General features: G+C 54.4%; 1 protein-coding gene across 3 annotated transcripts in view; it reads left to right on the top strand.

Annotated features, from left to right (window-relative positions):
- RPH3AL (rabphilin 3A like (without C2 domains)) overlaps positions 1-18,016 on the top strand; it is a 184,267-nt gene extending 166,251 nt beyond the window's left edge. For all 3 annotated transcript variants that reach the window (XM_058431430.1, XM_032138175.2, XM_058431431.1), the window contains exons 7-9: positions 12,639-12,752; positions 14,699-14,844; positions 16,630-18,016. In XM_058431430.1, the coding sequence (XP_058287413.1) occupies positions 12,639-12,752; positions 14,699-14,844; positions 16,630-16,701 (332 nt within the window). In that variant the 3' untranslated portion in view covers positions 16,702-18,016. The remainder of the gene's footprint in view (positions 1-12,638; positions 12,753-14,698; positions 14,845-16,629) is intronic.
- Positions 18,017-21,450: the final 3,434 nt, after the last annotated feature.

The raw sequence follows: 21,450 nt of genomic DNA, 5'->3' as shown, positions 1-21,450 counted from the left end.
GGGCTGGACAGTCTTGGCGTTGGAAGCCCTTTTTCCTCTCTAGGTGTTGGTTTCCCCGTGAGTAGAATGGATGAGGGGCTGGGACAGAGTCTGTTCTCTCCCAGCGGTCATGTCTTACAGGTCTAAATCCAAAGGAATGAAACTTACGGAGGAATTCCAGGCAGGGGGTAGAGCAGTGGCTGGTAAGGCAGTTCTCAGATCAGCCTCTACTGGAAAGCCCAGCCCCATTTCCGCGTCGTCCCCACCCTCTGCACACACGCACACGCGCCACACAGACAGGCACGTGCTGCCAAATGAAATCCCGTCAGACCCACCCAGCATCCCCACTGTGCTGTGATAAGCGCTCACTAAGTGCCGTGAACTGACTGAAGCTCCCTTCCCAAGTCCTAGCCCCAGGAAGGTCTCTTTATGCTTAATTATCACCTTCCCCGTCTCCGTTCATTTTCCTCCCTGCATGGATTCTGTAGTCCCAGGGAGCTGGAAGTACCTGGGATTTTTGAAATATAAAAAGCTAATAGAAGCCAACACACACACCCACACACACACACACACACACACACACACACACACACACACACACACACACACACACACACACACACACACACACACACACACACACACACACACACACACACACACACACACACACACACCGGAAAGGACTGTTTAGAGACAAGGAAGGGGGGAGTTGTCTTTGAACCACCTGAGAACAGCACCGCAGGCCCCGTGTGGCACCTTGGAAGCCGCTGACTCAGATCTCGCTGGTGCAGGTCTGCTGTTTGGGTCAAGAAAATAAACAATCAAACAATGTCATAGACAGTTGTGTCTGTGGCTCTGGTCCAGCCAGACATTTGGGGAATGAATGTCATCCCTCCCAGCTGAGGCAGGGCGAGGGGAGGGGGTGACGCTGAACTGCCCGAGGCCGCCGTGGGTTCCGCTGGGAGAGGCGCTGACAGTCGGCCTTGGTCTTCTCAGGCAGCTGCCATTCTGCCAGGGTCAGCTGAGGCCTGGGTACCACTGCCTATCTGTCCGTGCAGTAAAAGGGACGGGCTTTGGCCCTCAGTGCCGAGGAGTCCGATAAAGACAGCAACAGCCGTAGCTGCCATAGATGACATGGTTGCTCATTGCAGGCTGTGCTGGGCGCTGTGCATCTCTGTTATTTCGTGTCATCCCCCAACAACCTGTGATGGGGCCACTACTGTTGTCCCATTTTACAGAAGAGGAAACTAAGTCACAGAGAGGTCAGATAGTTTGCACCATAGTCTCAGCATGGAAAGGCAGAGAACTACCTGCAGCAGTCAGGAAACGGCCCTTTCCCTAAATCTCAGGGGAGTAGAGGCCCGGCCGCGTCTTACATGGCGATGTTTTGAAACGGAAGCCCACACACATGAATTTGTTGTGACCTTTGGAGCCATTGGTTAAGCCAGACACAAGCTCAGTGATGATGGGCGTGAATGGAGGGGCCGCTCCCAGAACAGATGTCCTGAGCACGAATGAGCTGCTGTTGCTTTCCTCACCTGCTGCACCCGACCCCTTCCCCCAGCAGCCCACCTGCCTGTCGTGGGCCTCCTCACTGACTTAGAGATGGATTTCCAAGAGCAGAAGGCCCTCGTTAGCCACGTCACGGAGGTCAGGAGCATGGCTGTCTCCTCTAATTTGCCCGAGACCCAATGACAACCTTGGCCGATTGGTTGATTCCAGCTGCAAAGTGACATCTGCGCGCCCCTTGCCCCTGTCTTAGCTGAACTGGGAGAGTGGGGCCCAGCCCCCAAGGGCCAGCCTCTGGCTTCCTTTTGGTGTGCAGAGCTCCCGTGTGTGCCTGGCCCATGCTAGGCTCTGCCTCGCCCATGCTAGGCTCTGCCTCGTGCAGTGAAGCACATACGTCTCCAGCCACTCACCTGTCTCAGAGACTAAGTGAAGTGAATAAATCTGGGCCTCTCTGCCCCATCTGATGCCAGCAAAGGCCTGGGAGATAACTGCCCTGGCTCCCCTCAGCTCTCAGCTCTCTCCCAGGGCCACCTGTCCATCACAGGTGAAGCCTGGCCTTGCACATGGGGCTGAGCTGATTTCCCGCTGGTGGTCCAGAAGTGGGCAGCAGGGCCGCCCTGCACACAGGAAGAGGCAGACAGGCCTCCCTACCTTGGTTGCCCCTGGGATAGACAGGAGATCCAGGCAAAGCAGGCAGCCCACCCCATACCTAAGCTCTGATCACAGACCCCATGGACCTGAGAGAGTGAGATTCCAGCCCAGGTGGGGGAAACTGAGGCACAAACCCAGAGGCCAAGAAAGCAGGGCCCTGAGGATATGTGACAGAGAGACCTGGGGAGGGAGAGACAGAGATGGAGGCCCAGAGATGCAGAGAGGCAGATCCTGGAGAGTGAGAGGAGCTGGCATAGACAGAAGGACGAACCAAGAAACAAGAAGGCTCTGAACACACAAAGACACAGACACGGAGGGAAATGAAGATAAGAAATTCAGAGGCAGAGGGAGATTTTAGAAACAGCAGCAAGAGGCCGGGTGCCGTGGCTCACGCCTGTGATCCCAGCACTTTGGGAGGCCGAGGCGGGTGGATCACTCGAGCCCAGGAGTTCGAGACCAGCCTGGACAACATAGCGAGACCCTGTCTCTATAAAAAAAAAAAAAAAAAAAAAAGGGAGGCACAAAGAGATGAGGTGAAAGAACAATGAAGGCCCAGAGACACCCGGAGAGACAGGGTGGAGTCAGGATGCGCCTAAAAGCACATCCTGCACCCCAGCGAAGTCATGGGCAGGGGGCATGGGCTTGCTGTGTTTCATTCTTTCATAAACCAAAAGCCATCATCTGTCCCTGACAGTACAGACCACACCCAACCCAGACCAGGCCACGTCCCTGTATGCCTGAGCCTGGAGCCTTTCTCCTGAGCCAGCAGGATGGTCCTGGCCCCAGAGGAGTCCACTGCCTGGCCTTTGCTTTTCCTGTTCTCTGACCAGGATGCCTGGCACACCCCAGCCTCAGCTTTTGTATCTAAATTATGCCCATCCCTAAATTCCAGCTCTTCCAGGAAGCCTTTCTGACTACCCCTCTCCCTGAGCGGTCCCCCGTCCTTCGCGTTCTCTCTGGAGGGAGCTGATCTCATCTTCCGTCCATCCACCTTTCATTCTATCTGGAGCTCCTCAAGCGAGTGCAGGGACCACGAGATTTCAATGCTGGTGACCACATCTTTGTTGATTTGAGGATTTGTCTTCATTATCCGGTGCCTCCCGTCTGTCTCTGCGCCTGAAGGAGGGAGTGAATGAAAATCGATGGTAAATGAATAAGCAAGCGCAGGACACCCTCCTCCACTCCCCAGACCTGGATTCCCAGCCCTGTCTGTGCCCCATCAGCTCCCCTGCCTGGGGCTGTCCTCGGGGGCCTTTCCGTGGCAGCCTGGAAGGGGGACCAAGGAAGGAGGGCTCCCCAGCTACCACGTCCTCTCCAGCCCTCTGAGGTAGTCCTGTGGCTGTCAGCGGTGGTCAGGTGGTAGCCAGCAAAGGGCCAGAAGCACACCCATATCTCCTGACTCCGGGGTCCCTGAGGGAGGGAGGGAGGGGCAGGCTCTGAGCCTCTTATGGCTGCCAGTGGACCCCTCCCTAAGAGGACAGGCTCTCTAGGCCTCGAAGCCCCTGTTCTCCCTTTCCAGACCCTCACCCTGCAGGGAGCTTCCAAACCAAAGAAAGAGCTTGTTTCCCCCAACCCTGCACTCCGGCCAGAGGTGGGTTTGGAAGAAGAGCAGGCTGTGTGAACCGGGCACTCACCCCCAGGACACACTCATCCATGGCCATGGAAGCAGCCTCCTACAGCCCCTCCCTATTCAGCTGTTTTTTGCCCAGGCTGAGGCCACCAAGCATGCCCCTGAGTGTCCCTTTGGAGGAGGCTGGGAGAGGTGCCTGGCATCCCTGAGAGTCCTCTGTCGTGGCTTAGAAGGGCTGCTTGCCCAGCGCTTGTCCTGGGGGAAACCTCAGCTCTTTGGGGGAGATGGAGGTGACAGATGGGGCTCTGGGGTCTCCTTTCCCTCTGTGGCCCACCCCTTGCTGACCCCAGCCGGCCTGCTGTCTTTGTACAGAGCGGTTTCCTGTCCTGGGGAGGATTTTCAGGAAAACAGTCAGCAAGTATTTCCTGAGTAACCGCTTTGCCCAAAACCCAGCAGTGGGGCTGAGGGAAGAGACACGTGCCTTTAGGTGTGGCCTTGCCCTCGAGTGGTGCCTGAATCTGTTGAGGAAGTCGAGGCAGGCCTTGGTCAGAGCTGAAATGCAAGCCAGACAGCCTCTGGGTGGGGAGAGGAGGGAGGCTGCATCTTCCCTGCTGCTGCTTTCCATTGGCATTTCGCCCATGAGGATTGAGACTTCAGTGGGGAAATGATTTGAATGGGTTCCTGGAGGGGGTGGATTAGATTCTAATTTTTAAAAATATTTATAGGCTTGTGTAGCCTTTTAAATTTGCAAAGCCGTTTGTCCTACTTGGTAGTTATTTTTGTCTCCATTTTACAGATGGGAAGACTGAGGTTGAAAGAGATTAAGGTGTTTGCCCAGGAGCATCCAAGGCAGGACCAGAGCTCAACGCTAGCTGCTGAGGGTGAACTAGAGCTTCTCCCCCACACTGCAGCCTCTGCTGTGACAGGAAAAGGGTCCAGAGAGGGCACAGAAGAGCACGGTGGGGCGACCGGAAGGGGACTGGCCGCCTGGAGGGAGGATTTCTGAGGGGATAGAGCCGTTAGGGTCAGGCAGGACCCTGGGGCATCCTGCGTGCTCAGTGAGGTGGAAAAGCGATGTTTCTGGCAATAGAAAGGCCTGGGTTCAAATCCCAGCTCTGCCTCTGAATGGCTTCTGAAGGTATCCTGGGTCCTGGGTGTCCTAGAAAGCCCAGCTTGGGAATCCACGCTCCCTCGAAAGGGGTGAGTCCACCTGCGAGGTTGGCCTGGGCACCCCAGGGCCAGCCCTGTGCTGCATGGTGTGGGCCCGTGAGTTCCAGATGCCTCTGCATGTAACAGCTCTTGCCTGTCAAGCACCTACCACAGGCCAGATGCCGACCGCATTACTTCTTTTGACCCTCACGACAACCCGGGGTGACAGTCCCCATCCCCCTTTCCACAGGTGAGCCCCCGAGCACACAGAGAGGAAAAGGACGGCTCCAGGGCCGGGCACTCACACCTGTAATCTCAGCACTTTGGGAGACCGAGGCGGGAGGATTGTTTGACCCCAGGAGTTAGAGACCAGCCCTGGTAAATCGGGAGATGATGTCTTTACAGAAAATAAAAATAAAAAGCAGGAAACTGGCCTAAAGTCATACTGCTGGGAAGTGGCAGAGGCAGGACACCAACCCAAGTCTCAGAGCCGGTGACTCCCCCACCCCAGGCTCCCCTCCTGCTGCCACCAAGATGGAGCCCCAGCCTTGGGAGGCATCTCAGTGGACTTCAGGCCACGGACCCTGCCCTGTGTGCCGGTGGAGCAGCCGTCCCCTGTCCCAGCGGGGACGGACAGCCCTGCGTCTCTGCAGCTGCGCCTGCCTCGTGGGCTGGAGACGGCTAACTGGGAGTGTCTGCACTCCCGGGGGCCTTATCATCATTCCTTTAGGTTAGAGAATTTTTTTTGTTTTTAGTATGCAAAATTTTCCACCATCTGCTTTGCCTTGGCAGAATGTTTGCTGAAAATATCTCTCTTCCTCTATAATTCCCATAATTTCTGGGGGCTTTGGGAGCCTCCAAGCAGAGTGGCCGTAGCTCACAAGTGCCTCCCAAACTCAGGCTGCTGGCTGTCCTCGTGCCGGGCGGCAATGCTGTGTGGTCCAGCGGGAGCATCTCCCCACCCCTGACCAGGGAGGGGCACCAGGGCTGTCTCCACCAATGGGCTGACCCAAGGTCGAATCCCAGGATTCAGACCCAGAGTGGGTGCCCGGGTCAGCCCCTGTGTTTTTATAGAGAAGCCTGGAGAGAGAGCTGGGGCCATGGAGACAGGTGGTGGCTGAGCAGAGCCTGGAAGCAGGGCCCCCACACCCCAGTGCAGTGCTGTGAGGCCACACGGCCAGCATGACGCCTCTCCCCTGGACCATCGCAGGCCAGGCCCCTCCACAGGACAGCTGCCACCCATGTCCTTTGAGGCAGTCAAGAGTTTCCAGAAGGAAACGCTCTTCCCCCCGCTCCATGTACCAAAACCCTGAGTTTCCATGGTGACAGTCAAATTGCAAATCCAGCCAAGAGTGAGCAGTGGAAAGACGCTGGCCTCTCCCCAGAGAAGTGGGCACGGCTGGCGCTGGGGCTGGCCACTGCTGAGGATGAGCACCAGGCAAGCAGGCAGCCCTTCTGGGCTGCGGTGGGGAAACCTCAGGGATGCCAGGTCCCCAGCAAGTGGCTCAGGCCCCCGTGGAGGGGCCCAGGAGGGGAGCTTCTCCCCCACCCCTGCCTCTCGGCGGCGCCCGGTGACTCCATGATACTCCTTCCTCCGAAAGGCTGTTGGGACGGCCTTCTCCCTCGTGTACTCGCATCTTCCATCTGAAAAATCAGGCGTGGGCAGAATACAGGGCTCATCAGTGAGCCATCCCAGACTCAGCCTTTGGGGAATTAAAGAGAAAAGAAGATATGAGCCTTCAGACACACAGAGTGTTATGTTGAGGATGGGAGAGCAAGGGCCAGAAGACGGGTGAGCCTGAAAGCTTTGTTAACAGCCTGGAAGACTGACAGTCACAGCTGCTATGCAGGGAGAAAGGTGTCAACAGCAGTCGAATGGCAGATTAGCCGAGGTTTGGGTTTTCGGTGACATTTCAGTGGAGGGAGGAAGAAGAAAAGGCTGCTTCCTTCGCAGCCCGAGGAAGCCAGGAACATCTGGGGGCGCCGCGTTTGTGCTGGGCCTGGGGCTCCTCAGCAGGGTTTGCTCGGTGTCCTTCCGCCCCGCCAGTAAATGCCAAGGCCGGTGCGGGCACTGCTGGCTTCCTTTGGTTTATTTCTTTCGAGTGGTGTTCATTAGAGTGGATTAGAAATGGGATTTGGGTCTGTACCACCAAGACCTCTAAGCCCCAGCTTGAAATCCCAGACGCAGTGAGCAGAGAGGCTGCAGCCACGGAGAGGCTGTTCCCCTTCTTCACGGCTGTGGCCCTTTGGGGTCTATAAACGGAGATGAAGAACAAGCCAGGGAGAATGTGTCTAACGAGACGAGTCTGTCTCATCGGCGTCCTGGCGCCTGCTCTGTGTCACCTGTGTGAGCTCAGTTGGCATCTGAGGCTCTTCCCCGCTTCATGGCTGTGGCCCTTTGGGGTCATAAACGGAGAAGAAGAACAAGTGACTGTAACTCAGGGAGGATTTTCTACCTTTTTTGTGTTAATCCTTGTGCACACGGGCACCAAATGGGGACTAGGCCAGGTGGCACCCTGACCCTAACCCCACCTCCAGGGTTGCTGTTTTGGATAAAATGCACAACTCATAACAAACGCCGTCCTCACGACATGGCGCGGCACGGTTCACGGTTGTCTTGCGGTTTTCGCCTGCTCCCAGCCCACCTCTGTGACCGTGTGTGACAGATGACAGAACAGGGAGGCGTGGGGAGGTGGAGGGTGAGCTCGCCTCCCTGACCCCAGTCCTGGGACATCCTATCCCGTCGTCTCCTTCAGAGTCCTTTGACATCTGCCCCTTTGCACCAAAGGAGGCTGGCATGTGTGACACCATGGAGCCCCATGCCCACCCCCAGCCCCAGACTGTGTAGATTTTGCGTATTAGCCGTGGGGGAGATGGGACATTCCAAGTCAGGAAGCATGACTAGATCTCCCATAAGCATCTCTGCCAGAGAGGCGGAAACCGGTGTGGAGGCGAACCACCCCGCCCGCTGCAGGACTGTCCTCCTGCTGGACACCTCCTGCTCCCAGGAAGTAGGAGCCACAGGCCTCTAATTTCACTGTAGCTGCCCCAAGGGCAACATGGGAATGACTTGCTCCAGGAGCCCAGCAGGAATCCCTGGCTCCTTCCCGCCTCCTCCTATCCCTTTTTCATGGGACCCATGAGGTTGGCATCTAATCAGTGAGTCAAAACTACATAAATGCTTATAAAACTGACGCCCATGAGGTCCAGTCATGGTGGATTCATGATCAAAGCAGCTCAGTCCAGGACCCGAAAAACAATTGCAAAATAAGGCAGGTTTTCCTCGTATTTCTCAAATACCATGAAGAGGGCACACGGACCCCAACCATGCCCCATCCCCATCTCCTCTTGCTGCCCCATCACAAAAGTCCAAGGAGCCAGAGCAGAACTCTTCCTGGAGAGCAGGACAGAAAAAGGCAGAGCCTCTGAGCAGATGGAGGAAGGGGAGGCCTCTGAGTCTGAGCAGGTGGAATGGAGGAAGGGGAGGACTCTGAGTCTGAGCAGGTGGAGGAAGGGGAAGCCTCTGAGCAGGTGGAGGAAGGGGAGGCCAGGCCCGATCCCATGCTCATCACTTTTTTTTTTTTTTTCATTATACTTTAAGTTCTAGGGTACATGTGCACAACGTGCAGGTTTGTTACATATGTATCCATGTGCCATGTTGGTGTGCTGCACCCATTAACTCGTCATTTACATTAGGTATATCTCCTAATGCTGTCCCTCCCCCCTCCCCCCACCCCACAACAGGCCCCGGTGTGTGATGTTCCCCTTCCTGTGTCCACGTGTTCTCATTGTTCAATTCCCACCTATGAGAACATGCGGTGTTTGGTTTTCTGTCCTTGCGATAGTTTGCTGAGAATGATGGTTTCCAGCTTCATCCATGTCCCTACAAAGGACATGAACTCATCATTTTTTATGGCTGCGTAGTATTCCATGGTGTGTATGTGCCACATTTTCTTAATCCAGTCTATCATTGATGGACATTTGGGTTGGTTCCAAGTCTTTGCTATTGTGAACAGACCATGCTCATCACTCTTGCTCCAGTGCACAGGTCAGGTCTACGGAGAGGAGAGCCACACCAGCCTCATTTGCATGTGCAATTTGGTCCCTGCCCTCAAGGAGCCTCACAACCTGCTAGGGGAAGCAGACACGCAAACAGAGCAGAAAGTGGTTGGTGCAGTTGTAGCAGAGAGCACAGGGCGTTCAGCCAGCCAGGGCACAGGTGAGACAGAGGGCTTCCTGGAGGAGGCAGTTTTCTGAGCCAAGAGAAGACGGGTGGGCAGGGCATTCTGGGCAGAGGCAAGCCAGTCCCAGCGGGAGGTGGTGGCAGGAGCCACAAGCCGCAGGAGGCTAGAGGCACCCGGGGTGAGACGGTGGGTGGCATGGAATGCAGCTGGAAAAGTAGACAAAGGGCAGGAGCCCAGTGTGGTCCTGGGGCCGTGGGGAGCCTTTAAAGAGGGTGAAGCTGGGATCTGTGCTTTTGCTGGAGCATCCCCTGGCTGTGCTGTGCAGAGAACACGGAGTGGAGTGCCTGCAGGTGGGGCCCTGGTGGGGCCACTGTCACAGGAGTCCAGGTTGGAGGAGCTGACACCTCGCATTAAACAAGGCAGTGACAGTGGTGAGGAAGTGACCGATTTAAGAACCATTTGAGTGAAACTGGCAAGACATGAGGAGAAAAGAGGCAAGACCACGAGTCCCCTGACCTTTGTGAAGCACCTACTGTGTGCTGGCTGCTTTGCTGGGGGCGCGCCCACTGTGTGCTGGCCTCTCTGCTGGGGGTGAACCTACTGTGTGCTGACCTCTCTGCTGGGGGTGAACCTACTGTGTGCTGGCCAGTCTGCTGGAGGCGCACCCACCGTGTGCTGGCCTTGCTGCTGGGGGTGAACCTACTGTGTGCTGGCCAGTCTGCTGGGGGCGCACCCACTGTGTGCTGACCTCTCTGCTGGGGGTGAACCTACTGTGTGCTGGCCAGTCTGCTGGAAGCGCACCCACTGTGTGCTGGCCTTGCTGCTGGGGGTGAACCTACTGTGTGCTGGCCAGTCTGCTGGAGGCGCACCCACTGTGTGCTGGCCTCGCTGCTGGGGGTGAACCTACTGTGTGCTGGCCAGTCTGCTGGGGGCGCACCCACTGTGTGCTGACCTCTCTGCTGGGGGTGAACCTACTGTGTGCTGGCCAGTCTGCTGGGGGCGCACCCACTGTGTGCTGGCCTCGCTGCTGGGGGTGAACCTACTGTGTGCTGGCCTCTCTGCTGGGGGTGAACCTACTGTGTGCTGGCCAGTCTGCTGGAGGTGCGCCCACTGTGTGCTGACCTCTCTGCTGGGGGTGAACCCACTGTGTGCCGACCTCTCTGCTGGAGGCGCACCCACTGTGTGCTGACCTCTCTGCTGGGGGTGAACCCACTGTGTGCTGGCCTCTCTGCTGGAGGCGCGCCCACTGTGTGCTGACCTCTCTGCTGGGGGTGAACCCACTGTGTGCTGGCCTCTCTGCTGGGGGTGAACCTACTGTGTGCTGGCCGCTCTGCTGGGGGTGCACAGGGTTGAGAGTCTCCCGGGTGTTCATGGCAGCCAGTTCCAGCCTCTGGTTGCTTGTTCCAAGACCTGTGACTCCCTTAGCTGAAAGGTGACATAGGCTGAAGCCATGAAGGCTTTTCCAGAAGCCTCTGGATCTCCATGGCAGCTACCGTTTCCCCACCCCAGCGCCCACAGTGGATTTTCATAACTGACCAGGCACTTCCTCCCACTAAGCTTCAATGCAGTCTCTGAATTCTTCCCTACACACTGCTCCAGAAAGGGCTCAGTGGATCAAATGAAGCGTGCTAGGCACCTCAGTATAGATGGATTTTGTTTCCAGTCTTACCTCCCACCAGCGGGTACCATGCCTCACGGTTGTTTGGAAGATGATGCCCACTAAGGGCCCAGCACAGTGCCTGGCATAAGAGCTCAACCCGCCCTAACCTTCCTCCGTAACCACCAGCGTTTTGCATTCCCCAAGGAAAACCCTGACAGGCACCCCTGACTCCTGCCCCATCTGCTGAGTTTCTCGCCTGTGAGAGCTGGTTACCCTTGATCCAGACCTTTCTGTGCTGTTGTACTCATTATTGCAATGATATCACTTAATTAAATGTTACGCAAATTGACAGAAAGAGGCAGAAAAGAGACAGAATTGTTTCGTGAAAACTGAGACTTTGGAAAGTCTTTTTTTTTTTTCTTTTTTGAGACAGAGTCTCGCTCTGTCGCCCAGGCTGGAGCACAGTGGCGCAATCTCAGCTCACTGCAACCTCCACCTCCCAGGTTCAAGTGATTCTCCTGCCTCAGCCTCCCGAGTAGCTGGGAGTACAGGTGCCCGTCACAACGCCAAGCTTATTTTTGTATTTTTAATAGAGACGGGGTTTCACTATGTTGGCCAGCCTGGTCTTGAGCTCCTGACCTCAAGTGACCCACCCGCGTTGCCCTCCCAAAGTGCTGAGATTACAGGCATGAGCCACCGTGCCCAGCCCTGGAAAGTCTTGATGGAAGCAACTTGCTTTATAAAAATCCTTGGAATTAGGGGTGGACAGGACAACTGTGGAAACCAAGAGGAAGAAATGGAAAAAGGAGGATTCTGCAGTTGTCCCGCTTGGCCAGGGTCTGTGGGTCCCGCTGCAATTCAGAGAAACTGCACCTGGGGTCGCAGACAATGCACTACGGGTGTAGTTTATACCCGAGAGACTGTGTGAGCCAATCTCGCAGAAGCACCCAAGCCTGGCATCAAAAGATTGGCGAATGGATGTACATTTCTGTGTTTAAAATTAAAATAGAATGTTTAAAGGGTAGCTGTATCCTGTATTATGACTCTCACTGTTGATTACCCAGCCAAATACGGTTTCCATTTAGTCCAGAAAAGACAGTTTCTCCCACGGTGGGTGTTCACTGTGACAACATCCTCACCTCCCCTTGCTGGGATTCCAGCCCCATCCGTCTGGTTCCCTTCCGCATTTGCGAGACCCCACTGTGCGTTACTGGATGAACTGGGATGAGAGCCCAGGCCTGCTGGCTCCCAGTTCAATTCTTGCAGTGAAATCAGAGGGTTGTGAGCGGGGGCCGCGGAGCCAGCCTGCTGGGATGAGAATCCAGCTCTTCCACTTACAACTTGGGCATGTGCCCCCGTTTTCTTGCCAGTGAAATGGGGGTAATGCTGTTTCCTACCTCACAGAGTTGTTCTGAAACTTCAGTGAATGTGTCTATGGAAAGTGCCTGGAATTCTCCCTAAGGGTCAGCTCTGACTGTCCCCGCATCCCTGCAGAGCATTGCCTTGGGCCTATTGTCTCCCCGAGTGGAGGCCTCAGAGCTGTTGTTCTTGGGCCTATTGTCTCCCCGAGTGGAGGCCTCAGAGCTGTTGTTCTTGGGCCTATTGTCTCAGTGAGTGGAGACCTCAGAGCTGTTGCAACTGCACCACGGTGATAATTGGCCTCCGCCACGGCAAGTGGGTTCTGGTTCCACCAGAGGAACTAGAACAGGGGGTGGCATGTGGAGATGACTGGCCAACAGGTGAACTCTTCTCTGCTGCTCACGCTGAGCCCAAGTCCCAGCCTCCTCACACCAGGACTCCCCTCTTTGGCCAGCAGAAATGCATGTCCTCCCATCCCCAGGCCATTATTTCTTCTGCCCAAAGTGAAAGGGCCAGCTGAGCTGCTACGCCACGTGGTCATGAGCTGAGGAGGCCTCTGCCCTGGCCCCTCCGTCCATGCCTGCACGCAGGGGCTTGTCGGGTGACCTCCTGTGCTGTGGTCTGTCTCTTCCAGTGGTTTCCAGCGACAGTGACAGTGACTCGGATCTCAGCTCCTCCAGCCTAGAGGACAGACTCCCGCCCACTGGGGTCAGGGACTGGAAAGGCGACAAACCCTGGAGGGAGTCAGGTAAAGTGGGGAGTAAAATGCTGCTTATTGGCTGGGCGTGGTGCACTCCAGCCTGGGCAACAGGAGTGAAAATCCATCTCAAAAAAAAAAGAAGAGAAATGAAATGAAACATTAGACCGTGCACAGTGGCTTATGTCTGTCATCCCAGCACTTTAGGAGGCCGGGGTGGGCGGATCATGAGGTCAGGAGATTGAGACCATCTTGCCCAATATGGTGAAACCCCACCTCTACTAAAAATACAAAAATTAGCTGGGTGCGGTGGCGGGTGCCTGTGATCCCAGCTACTTAGGAGGCTGAGACAGGAGAATTGCCTGAATCCAGGAGGCGGAGGTTGCAGTGAGCCGAGATCGCACCACTGCGCTCCAGCCTGGCGACAGAGCAAGACTCCATCTCAAAAAAAAAAAAAAGGTGCTGTTTATTTCCAAAGCCCCAGAGACAGGGACAGAGTGGCTTTGCTGCTTCCCAGCGGGTGTCCAAGGAGTTCTACATCTGGAAGGAGAAGCAGGCCTAGGGATGGGACGACAGGCTCCTTGAGGCTCCTCTGTACACACAGCGGGGGAAGGAGGGCAGGCAAAGGACAGGAGCCAGGGCCAGCCAGGCCACCCATGCCCGTGGCCCGCACACCTGGGACTCCTCCCATGCCCACCTGTGAGCGTTCCCCAACTGAGAGTTTGCCTCTTGAATCATGAGAGCTGAGAAAATCAGGTGCAGACCTCCCTGCACTAGGTCAGTCCTGCCATGAAACCACCATGGGGTCCCAGGACCTGCTGTGACCTCTGGGCCTGCATTTCCTTCTCATTAGCAAGTGAGGCAGAACGGGTGGCCTCCAAAGCGCCTTCTGACTTGGACATCCCTGAGCTCACTCTCTGGGACCTGCTGTATGAAAGAGGGTTAACTGGGGCATGGAGACTGGTACAGAGAAGGCCTGGGAGAGGAAAGGAAAGACATTTTCCTGCCCTTCAAACACACAAAGGACTTCTGGAAAAAGGGCCAGCTTCATTCAGTCACTCCACAGGTCGGAACGGGGACCGTTGAAAGAAATTTCAGGGAGGCCAATTTTAGTACAGAAGAAGGAAGGCTCTGTAATAACTGCCCCAAACGGGAATGAAATGCCTTGGGGGTCCTGTCTTGGGACCAAGACTGGGTTGGGAATGGAAGTTTGAGCTAAATCAGAGCCAGCAAAGGCCTGGCACACGTACCACCAGCCCCCACTCCTGTGACCATGGCAGACATTACTAGGTGATCATGATACTCTTTCCACAGAGCCCTGATGTGCCCCCAGAATCCTCCTCAGTGCAGTTTTCTAAGTGGCCAATATCAGTAGGTAGAGATGGCGCAAGAGATGAAAACTGTCCCCGGACCAGTGACTTCTTAGGCTCCTTCAGGCTGAAGATTCTAGAGAAAATTTAGAAGAGTATAAAGGAAACACCTGCCAGCCTCGGTTTCCAGGGCAGGCTTTATACTCCCCTCCTTCTCCCACCGCGGGCTCTGGTCCCCTGGCTCCACACCCACCCTCAGCTCTGACCAAGCAGGCCTGGGAGACAGGAGAAGGTCAGTGAAGTAGCGGGCTCCGAGTCTGCTCTCTTGGCCAGGCGAGGACCAGAAACCATGTTTGAGCGAAGACCCTTTAGTGAGTTAAGGCAGCAGTCAACATCTCTCTCTCACTAGGTTAACCGAAATATATATCCCCCACCCCCAACCCCATTCTGTGATAATTATGGACTTTCCTGTTGGTGACGTGTGACTTAGTGAAAAGACCTGCAGGCCCGTTCTTGGACCCAACAGCAACGGCCAGAGGGTGGGGTTGGGCCAGAGCCTGGCAGCCATGTGGGTGGGGTTGGGGGCAGACATCCCATAGAGACCTACACAGTTCCAAATGAGGAACTGGGCTGAGATCACCCCGTCTCGGTTTGAGATCCACAGGGCCCACACGTGATTTCCCACAGGTGGCAGCGTGGAGGCCCCCAGGATGGGGTTCACCCGCCCGCTGGGCCACCTCTCCGGGAGCCAGAGCAGCCTGGCCAGTGAGACGGGGACAGGCTCTGCCGACCCGCGGGGGGGACCCCGCCCCGGGCCGACCCAAAGGGCCCCGGTGAGTACCCAACTGCTGCCTTCTCCCCTCTCCTGCCCTCGTGGCCGTGTCCTCCCTCACTCACTCCTCCCAAACTGGAGACTGGTCGGTGACATTTTCAATTCTGCATGTTTACCAAGCACTGTGCGGGGGAACAAGGTGAGCCAGACCCCATCCCTGCCTGCAAGGAACAGAGAGAGGGACCCAGAATGATCATGGTAACCATCCCTAGCCACTCTGGGTAATCACAGCAGTGCTTACCATCCTCTGCTGCATAAAACGTGCCGGGCTCCCCTGGGGTGAACTTTCATTCTGTTGGTAGAGTGGCTGGGAGGCTTATTGTCCATTTGATGGGTGTAGAAACCAAGGCACAGAGAGAGAGTGAGGGCAGAATCCTGGGCTCCCACCCTGCCCTGCACCTGCTGGGCCCAGCCCTGGCTGGCCCAGGATCATCCTGTGGCGGGGGTGGGGGTTCTCCTTAAACTGAAACCAGAGAAAACTGCACAGGTGCAGGATTAGCCTGTCTCCTTCAAGAAAGAAGCCCTGGGCAGGTTGGGCCCCTCCCTGGCCAGAGGATTCATGGGTACACGCATGCACCAGGGCGGCAGCTGATCTCCTTCCCGGGGTGTGGAGGGCACCCGGCAGCCACCCACAGGAACGCCTGCCCCAGCTCTCTCCTTCCCCACTCAATGGTTCCCCAGGAGCTGCAGAGCATCCGGGAGGCATCTTTGGCCGTGGAGCGGACCCTGCCCCCTCCCTCTAGCCTCCTGGAGGTCCTCCACAGAGGACAGTGTGGAATCCGGCAGCCCTGAGTTCTTGTCCCAGCCCTGCCACCCACGGCCATGAGACCTTGAGCAGACCCCCAGGTTGAACCATATGAAATTGCCTTTTTTTTTTTTTTTGAGACAGGATCTCATGCTGTTGCCCAGGCTGGAGTGCACTGGTGTGATCACCGTTCACTGCAGCCTCCATCTCCTGGGCTCCAGTGGTCCTCCTGCCTCAGCCTGCCAAGTAGCTAGGACTATAGGCCAGTGCCACCATGTCCGGCTAATTTTTTTTTTTTGTATTTTTCAAAGGGACGGGGTCTCCCTTTGTTGCCCAGGCTGGTCTCGAACTCCTGGGCTGAAACAGTCCTCCCGCCTTGGCCTCCCAAAGTGTTGGGATTACAGGCAGGAGCCACCGCGCCCAATTGAAATTGCATTTTTGTGGCTCAAAAACAGTGAAATATCAGCAGTTCAATATGGTTCACCCTTATATTTGATCTCTTCTGCACCCAGTTCTGTTATCAGTACAGTGTCCTTCACAGAGTTCCGGGGAGACAAAATCCAGTGTCACATGGACTGCCTTCTCCTAGGAGGTCCCCAGTAAATGTCCGGAATAAAGGGAAGCCGTGTGGCCCAGCACAGAGAGAGGGTTCCTGGGCTTAAGAAACAACTTGGGAAGGATTGGCTTAGAGGTGGATGTTCTATTTCCGTGCCCATTTGCTCCTTCCGGCATCCTGAGGTCGCCACGTTGATCACCTGGGTTAGGAGGGGGGCCTGAAGCCCAGAGGGGCAGGCGACTTTCCTGCCATCACACAGCAGAGCAGAGCGGCGCTGGTCTCGAGCTCGGGCTGAGGCACGGGTGCTGTCAGCAAAAGCCTGCCTTCCCCACCAGCTCCTCCATCTCATTCCCAAAGGCTGAGCTGTCACCGGGGAGGGAGGGACACACCAGCTCCTCCATCTCATTCCCAAAGGCTGAGCTGTCACCGGGGAGGGAGGGACACACCCCTGCTCACCATGTGGTGGCCTTTTCTCTCCTCTAAAGGTAAAAGACACACCTGGACGAGCCCCCGCTGCTGGCGCAGCTCCAGCTGGCTCCTCCAGCTGCCTGGGCTGAGGGGTCTGGTGCCTGGAACAGACTTCCCTGTGGAGGATTCCTGCCAGACCCTGCCCAGCTCCTCCCTGACCGGTCCTTGTGCCCTCGCCAGACACCCCGTTGGCCATGACTCAACAAACCAGTGTTGGGAGTTGTCTGCCTCCCCCACCCAGTGCCTTTCTGCGCCCCTTCTCTCCTGGGGAGCTCTCTGCATCCACCACCCCCTCCAACCACTGCCCTCAGCCCCTGACCTTATTTATTGCCCTCCCCTCCCACACCCCCAATCTACCTTGTGATGATTTTAAGTTTGTGTGTGTCTTGGGTTGGGCTGGCAGGGGTTCCCACATGCAGTGTCAGAGGGGCCGCCCAGCGGCGCTTTCTCTGTGGCTGTATTAATGGCAAGACTAAATGAAACCTAGGGCATGGCCTCCGAAGCTGCATGTGGCCCCTTAGAGGTGAGCATCAGAGCCAGAGCAGTGAGGGTGAGATTCACCCGCCCTCTCCCTCTCCCTTCAGCTCTGGGAGGCAGGAGCAGTGCCCCCCTCCCATGGGCTGTCCCAGGACTGCGGGTGAAACCTCGCTCTGTTTGGTTTCTTTGGTTTTTGTATATTTGTTTGTTTTTGAGACAGTCTCGCTTTGTTGCCCAGGCTGGGGTGCAGTGGCACGATCGTGGCTCACTGCAACCTCCACCTCCCGGGCTCAAGCGATTCTCTCACCTCAGCCTCCTGAGTAGGTGGGATTACAGGTGCCTGCCACCACACCCAGTTAATTTTTGTATTTTTAGAAGAGATGGGGTTTCTCCATGTTGGCCAGGCTGGTCTTGAACTCCTGGTCTCAAGTGATCCGCCCGCCTTGGCCTCCCAAAGTGCTGGCATTACAGGTGTGAGCCACCACACCCAGCCCTATTAGGTTTCTTTTAATCCCCTCACGGCTCAGCCTGTCTTCAGCTTGAGGAGCTGGGAAGCTCTGGTGGATGCTATGAATTCACTTGCTGAAGAGCAGCCTTCAGGTGCATCCCCGGCCAGGGGACGTGGCTCCCTCAGCCATGAATTCACTTCTCTTCAGGAGGTTTGGCTTGGAATGAAAATACTTCAGTCAGAATATGGGCAAATGCGTCTGGAAAACCCTTCCCTGAAGAGAGAGAACGTGTGTGTGTGTGTGTGTGTGTGTGTGTGTGTGTGTGTGTGTCGGTGTTCACACCCTCCCATCCTTCCTGCCTCCTGCCCCAACCCCCAGGTCCCTGGGTCTGGAAGGGCCTCCTCTCCAAGCTAGGAGCTCCTGGGCCCCCACCATTCACTTTTTGTCCTTGCTGCTGGCAAACAGTAAAGAAACTCACTTTCCCTGTGGCACGTTATGCTTCAGAATTAAAACAATGAAGATTAAAATTTGCACTGAGCCAGTGTGTTGATCAAAAGACCACAATTGCCTGTGTTTCTGAGATGCATCAGTGGAAAAATGGATGGAAAAAACTGTGGTGCGTTGACGTGCTGGAACACATCCTAAGCCGCAGTGAAAGGAGGGGCTAGAGCTGTGTGTGTTCATGCAGCTCACACACCTGATGCTGAACGGATAAGCAAGGCCATCTACATACAAAAGGAATAATCGGAATGAGATCTGCAAACTCGTACGTACGTCTGCAAAAATGTCTTTTAAATTCACAAGGACTTCTGGTTACATATGGTGCATTGAATATATTCATATTTTCCTCTGTCCCTGAAAACCCCAGTAGAATGACATAAAGGAATGAAAATGGCATAAACCACAAAGACAAAAAGAACAGGAGAGAAGATGGCAGTGAATGACAAATACCTGTTTGGAAGCTGGAACAGTATGATTTGCTTAGTGTCAGCCCCAAAATGTCTACAAAGAAGGAAGCCAAGCATGAACAAGCCCATTTGCTCTGCAGAATCCCCCAAATGCGCAGAACTTGGAGGGGCCAGGTGTCCCGAAGGTGGAAGTTCAGGGTGGGTCTGAGAATTGTCTTGGTTGAAAGAAGTGTTTACACCCTCAGGTCCCCTCTCCCAGCCTGGTGACTGCCCTTCTCTGACCATGGCAGGAGACAGGTTTACTGCCGGCCAGCGGTGATCTGAAAAGATTCTGGATTGGAGACCCCACGGGTAGCCAAAGGCTGGGGCAAGGTGCCTTACTGAAATCAGGATGTAAATGGGGAAGCCCTCATTCCCCTTTAAAATCCCTGATGGAGGCTGATAAAAGCCAGGCCTCGTCCCCATCCATCCACCCCCAAGGCAGGACATTTATTATTATTATTATTATTTTGAGATGGAGTTTCACTCTTGTCACCCAGGCTGGAGTGCAATGGCATGATCTCGGCTCACCGCAACCTCCGCCTCCCAAGTTCAAGCGATTCTCCTGCCTCAGCCTCAAGCGAGTAGCTGGGATTACAGGCACGCGCCACCACGCCCGGCTAATTCTGTATTTTTAGTAGAGATGGGGTTTCTCCATGTTGGTCAGGCCAGTCTTGAACTCCTGACCTTGTGATCCACCCGCCTCAGCCTCCCAAAGTGCTGGGATTACAGGCATGAGCCTCTGCACCTGGCTGGCAGAACGTTATTGAATTTCTCTCTGGGAAACTGATCAAAGAGAATAGATGGACAGATCCTGACACTGGGGGTTCCCCAAACAGTGGGTCTCTGCCCAGTCCACTGTGAGACCTCCAGTCCACAAGCCTCACCCACATGCTCAGTGCTGCCTATTAGCTTTGCTGTGTTTCACTCATAGCGGGGACAGCCAAGGGCACCCAACGTTTGATGAAATCCAATAAATGAAAATAGAGACTCCAGTACACAGAAAAAAGGAGAGGAAAATCCCCTGAAGTATTACACCTATGAAATGAGAAAAGAATGTTATTTTTTTAAAGGCAGTGTTAAAGTTCTTGAACATTAAAAATAGCAGGAATTTAAAATGCATGAGAAGGGATGGAAGAGGAGAGAAAATCTCCCATTAAGTAAAATGCATAAAAGCAAAAAGAGGAAAAAGTCAAGAACATTGGACAACAACAAGATCAGCTCAACACAGAAGATCCAGCCTCCGTGAAATAGGAATTTCAACCCATGAAACAGAAAACAGAGGAGAAGAGATTGTTGAATAAATGACACAAGAATATTCCCCAGGACTGAAGGGAATGGGCTTCCATAGAGAAAGCCTGTAAGTTCCCGGCACAGGGACGTGAAGCCTCCACACCCGTGTGGCCCCTGCCACCACCCTGAGCAGCAGTTTGGTGACGCCCAGTAGGCGAAGGTGGGCGCAGCCTGCAGCCATCCCTGAGGTCCTCCTGAAACACAGATGCTCACTCGCCAGCTCTGGGGTGGGACCCCAGCGTGCACATCTAACACGCTGGCAGGTGACACATGGTTGAAGGGCACCTTGAGTAGCATTGGTCTAGGGCAGTGGTTGTTCCCTTTGGCTGCTCACTGGAATCACCTGGGGAGCTTTAAAAGTACTCGTGGCAGACCCACCACTAGAGATTTTGGTTTGATCGATTTTGCATGTATCCTTGGCTGGCATCGGGATTTGTAAAGCTCTCCAGATGACTCCAATGTGCTGGGAGGCCCCTGGACCATTTCCCTCCAGAAACTCATCTCGTGGGCTCCAGGAGACATGCACAGAATATTTACAGCTCAAATTTAGAAACAACCAAAAAGCCTTCAGCAGAAGAATAGGTACATAAATTGTGATATATGCAAACAATAGAATATTATGCAGTGGTGAAATTGAGTCACCACCCTCAGAGTATGTGTATCTCACCAATAATGCTGACAAAGAGACAGGTGGCAGAAAAATACATGACACCATCTATATAGAGATTTCACAAACATGCAAGAATGTTATAAAAATATATTTTATGCAGCAAGAGAATTCAGAAACAGGAAGGATAACAAAACAACAGACTCAGGACACATCTTGGGAAGAGGAGAAATACAATTAAAGGGAATCTTAATGTTTTACTAAGCTCAGTGATAGGTAGATGGGTTTGTAATATTTATATTTTACTTCGTGTTGTATATCTGTATGTTTATTATAGATTTGGTTTTTTTTGTTGTTGTTGTTTTTCTTTTTTGAGATGGAGTCTCACCCTGTCGCCCAGGCTAGAGTGCAGTGGTACGATCTCGGCTCACTGCAACCTCTGCCTCCTGGGTTCAAGCAATTCTCCTGTCTCAGCCTCCCGAGCATGTACCACCACGCCTGGCTAGTTTTTTGTATTTTAGTAGAGATGGGGTTTCACCATGTTGGCCAGGATGGTCTCTAACTCCTGACCTTGTGATCCACCTGTCTCAGCCCCCCAAAGTGCTGGGATTACAGGCGTGAGCCACCGCGCCTGGCCTAGATTTGTATTTTTTGTATGTCAGAAATATTTTAAAGTAAATTAAGGAACTACACCAAACCTTCTTAGGAAATTTCAGGACACCAGGATAATCAGAAAATATCCCAAAGCCTTCCAAAGGGAGAAAAAAAAAAGTTACATACAAAGGATCAGGAATTCAAATGGTGCTGAAATTCTCAAAGCAAATTTTGAAGTCCAAGCACAGAGAAGCAAGATCTTCTGAATTCTGAGGGGAAACAATTTCTAAGTTGACTTTTCTATCCAGCTAGAACTTAGTGAAGTGTGAAGGTAGAATGAAGATACGTTCAGACATGTGAGTTCTTGAAAAATATCACCTCCCTTGCCCTCTTTCTCAGGCAGCTACTGTAGGATGTGCTCCAACCAAACAAGGAAGAAAACCAAGAGAAAATCGGCACAAGAAACTGGAG

The sequence above is a fragment of the Hylobates moloch genome, unplaced genomic scaffold, assembly GCF_009828535.3.
Source record: "Hylobates moloch isolate HMO894 unplaced genomic scaffold, HMol_V3 SCAFFOLD_19, whole genome shotgun sequence".
Taxonomy (NCBI): domain Eukaryota; kingdom Metazoa; phylum Chordata; class Mammalia; order Primates; family Hylobatidae; genus Hylobates; species Hylobates moloch.
Note: the sequence above shows the minus strand (reverse complement) of the source record. Positions and strands in the feature narration are given on the sequence as shown.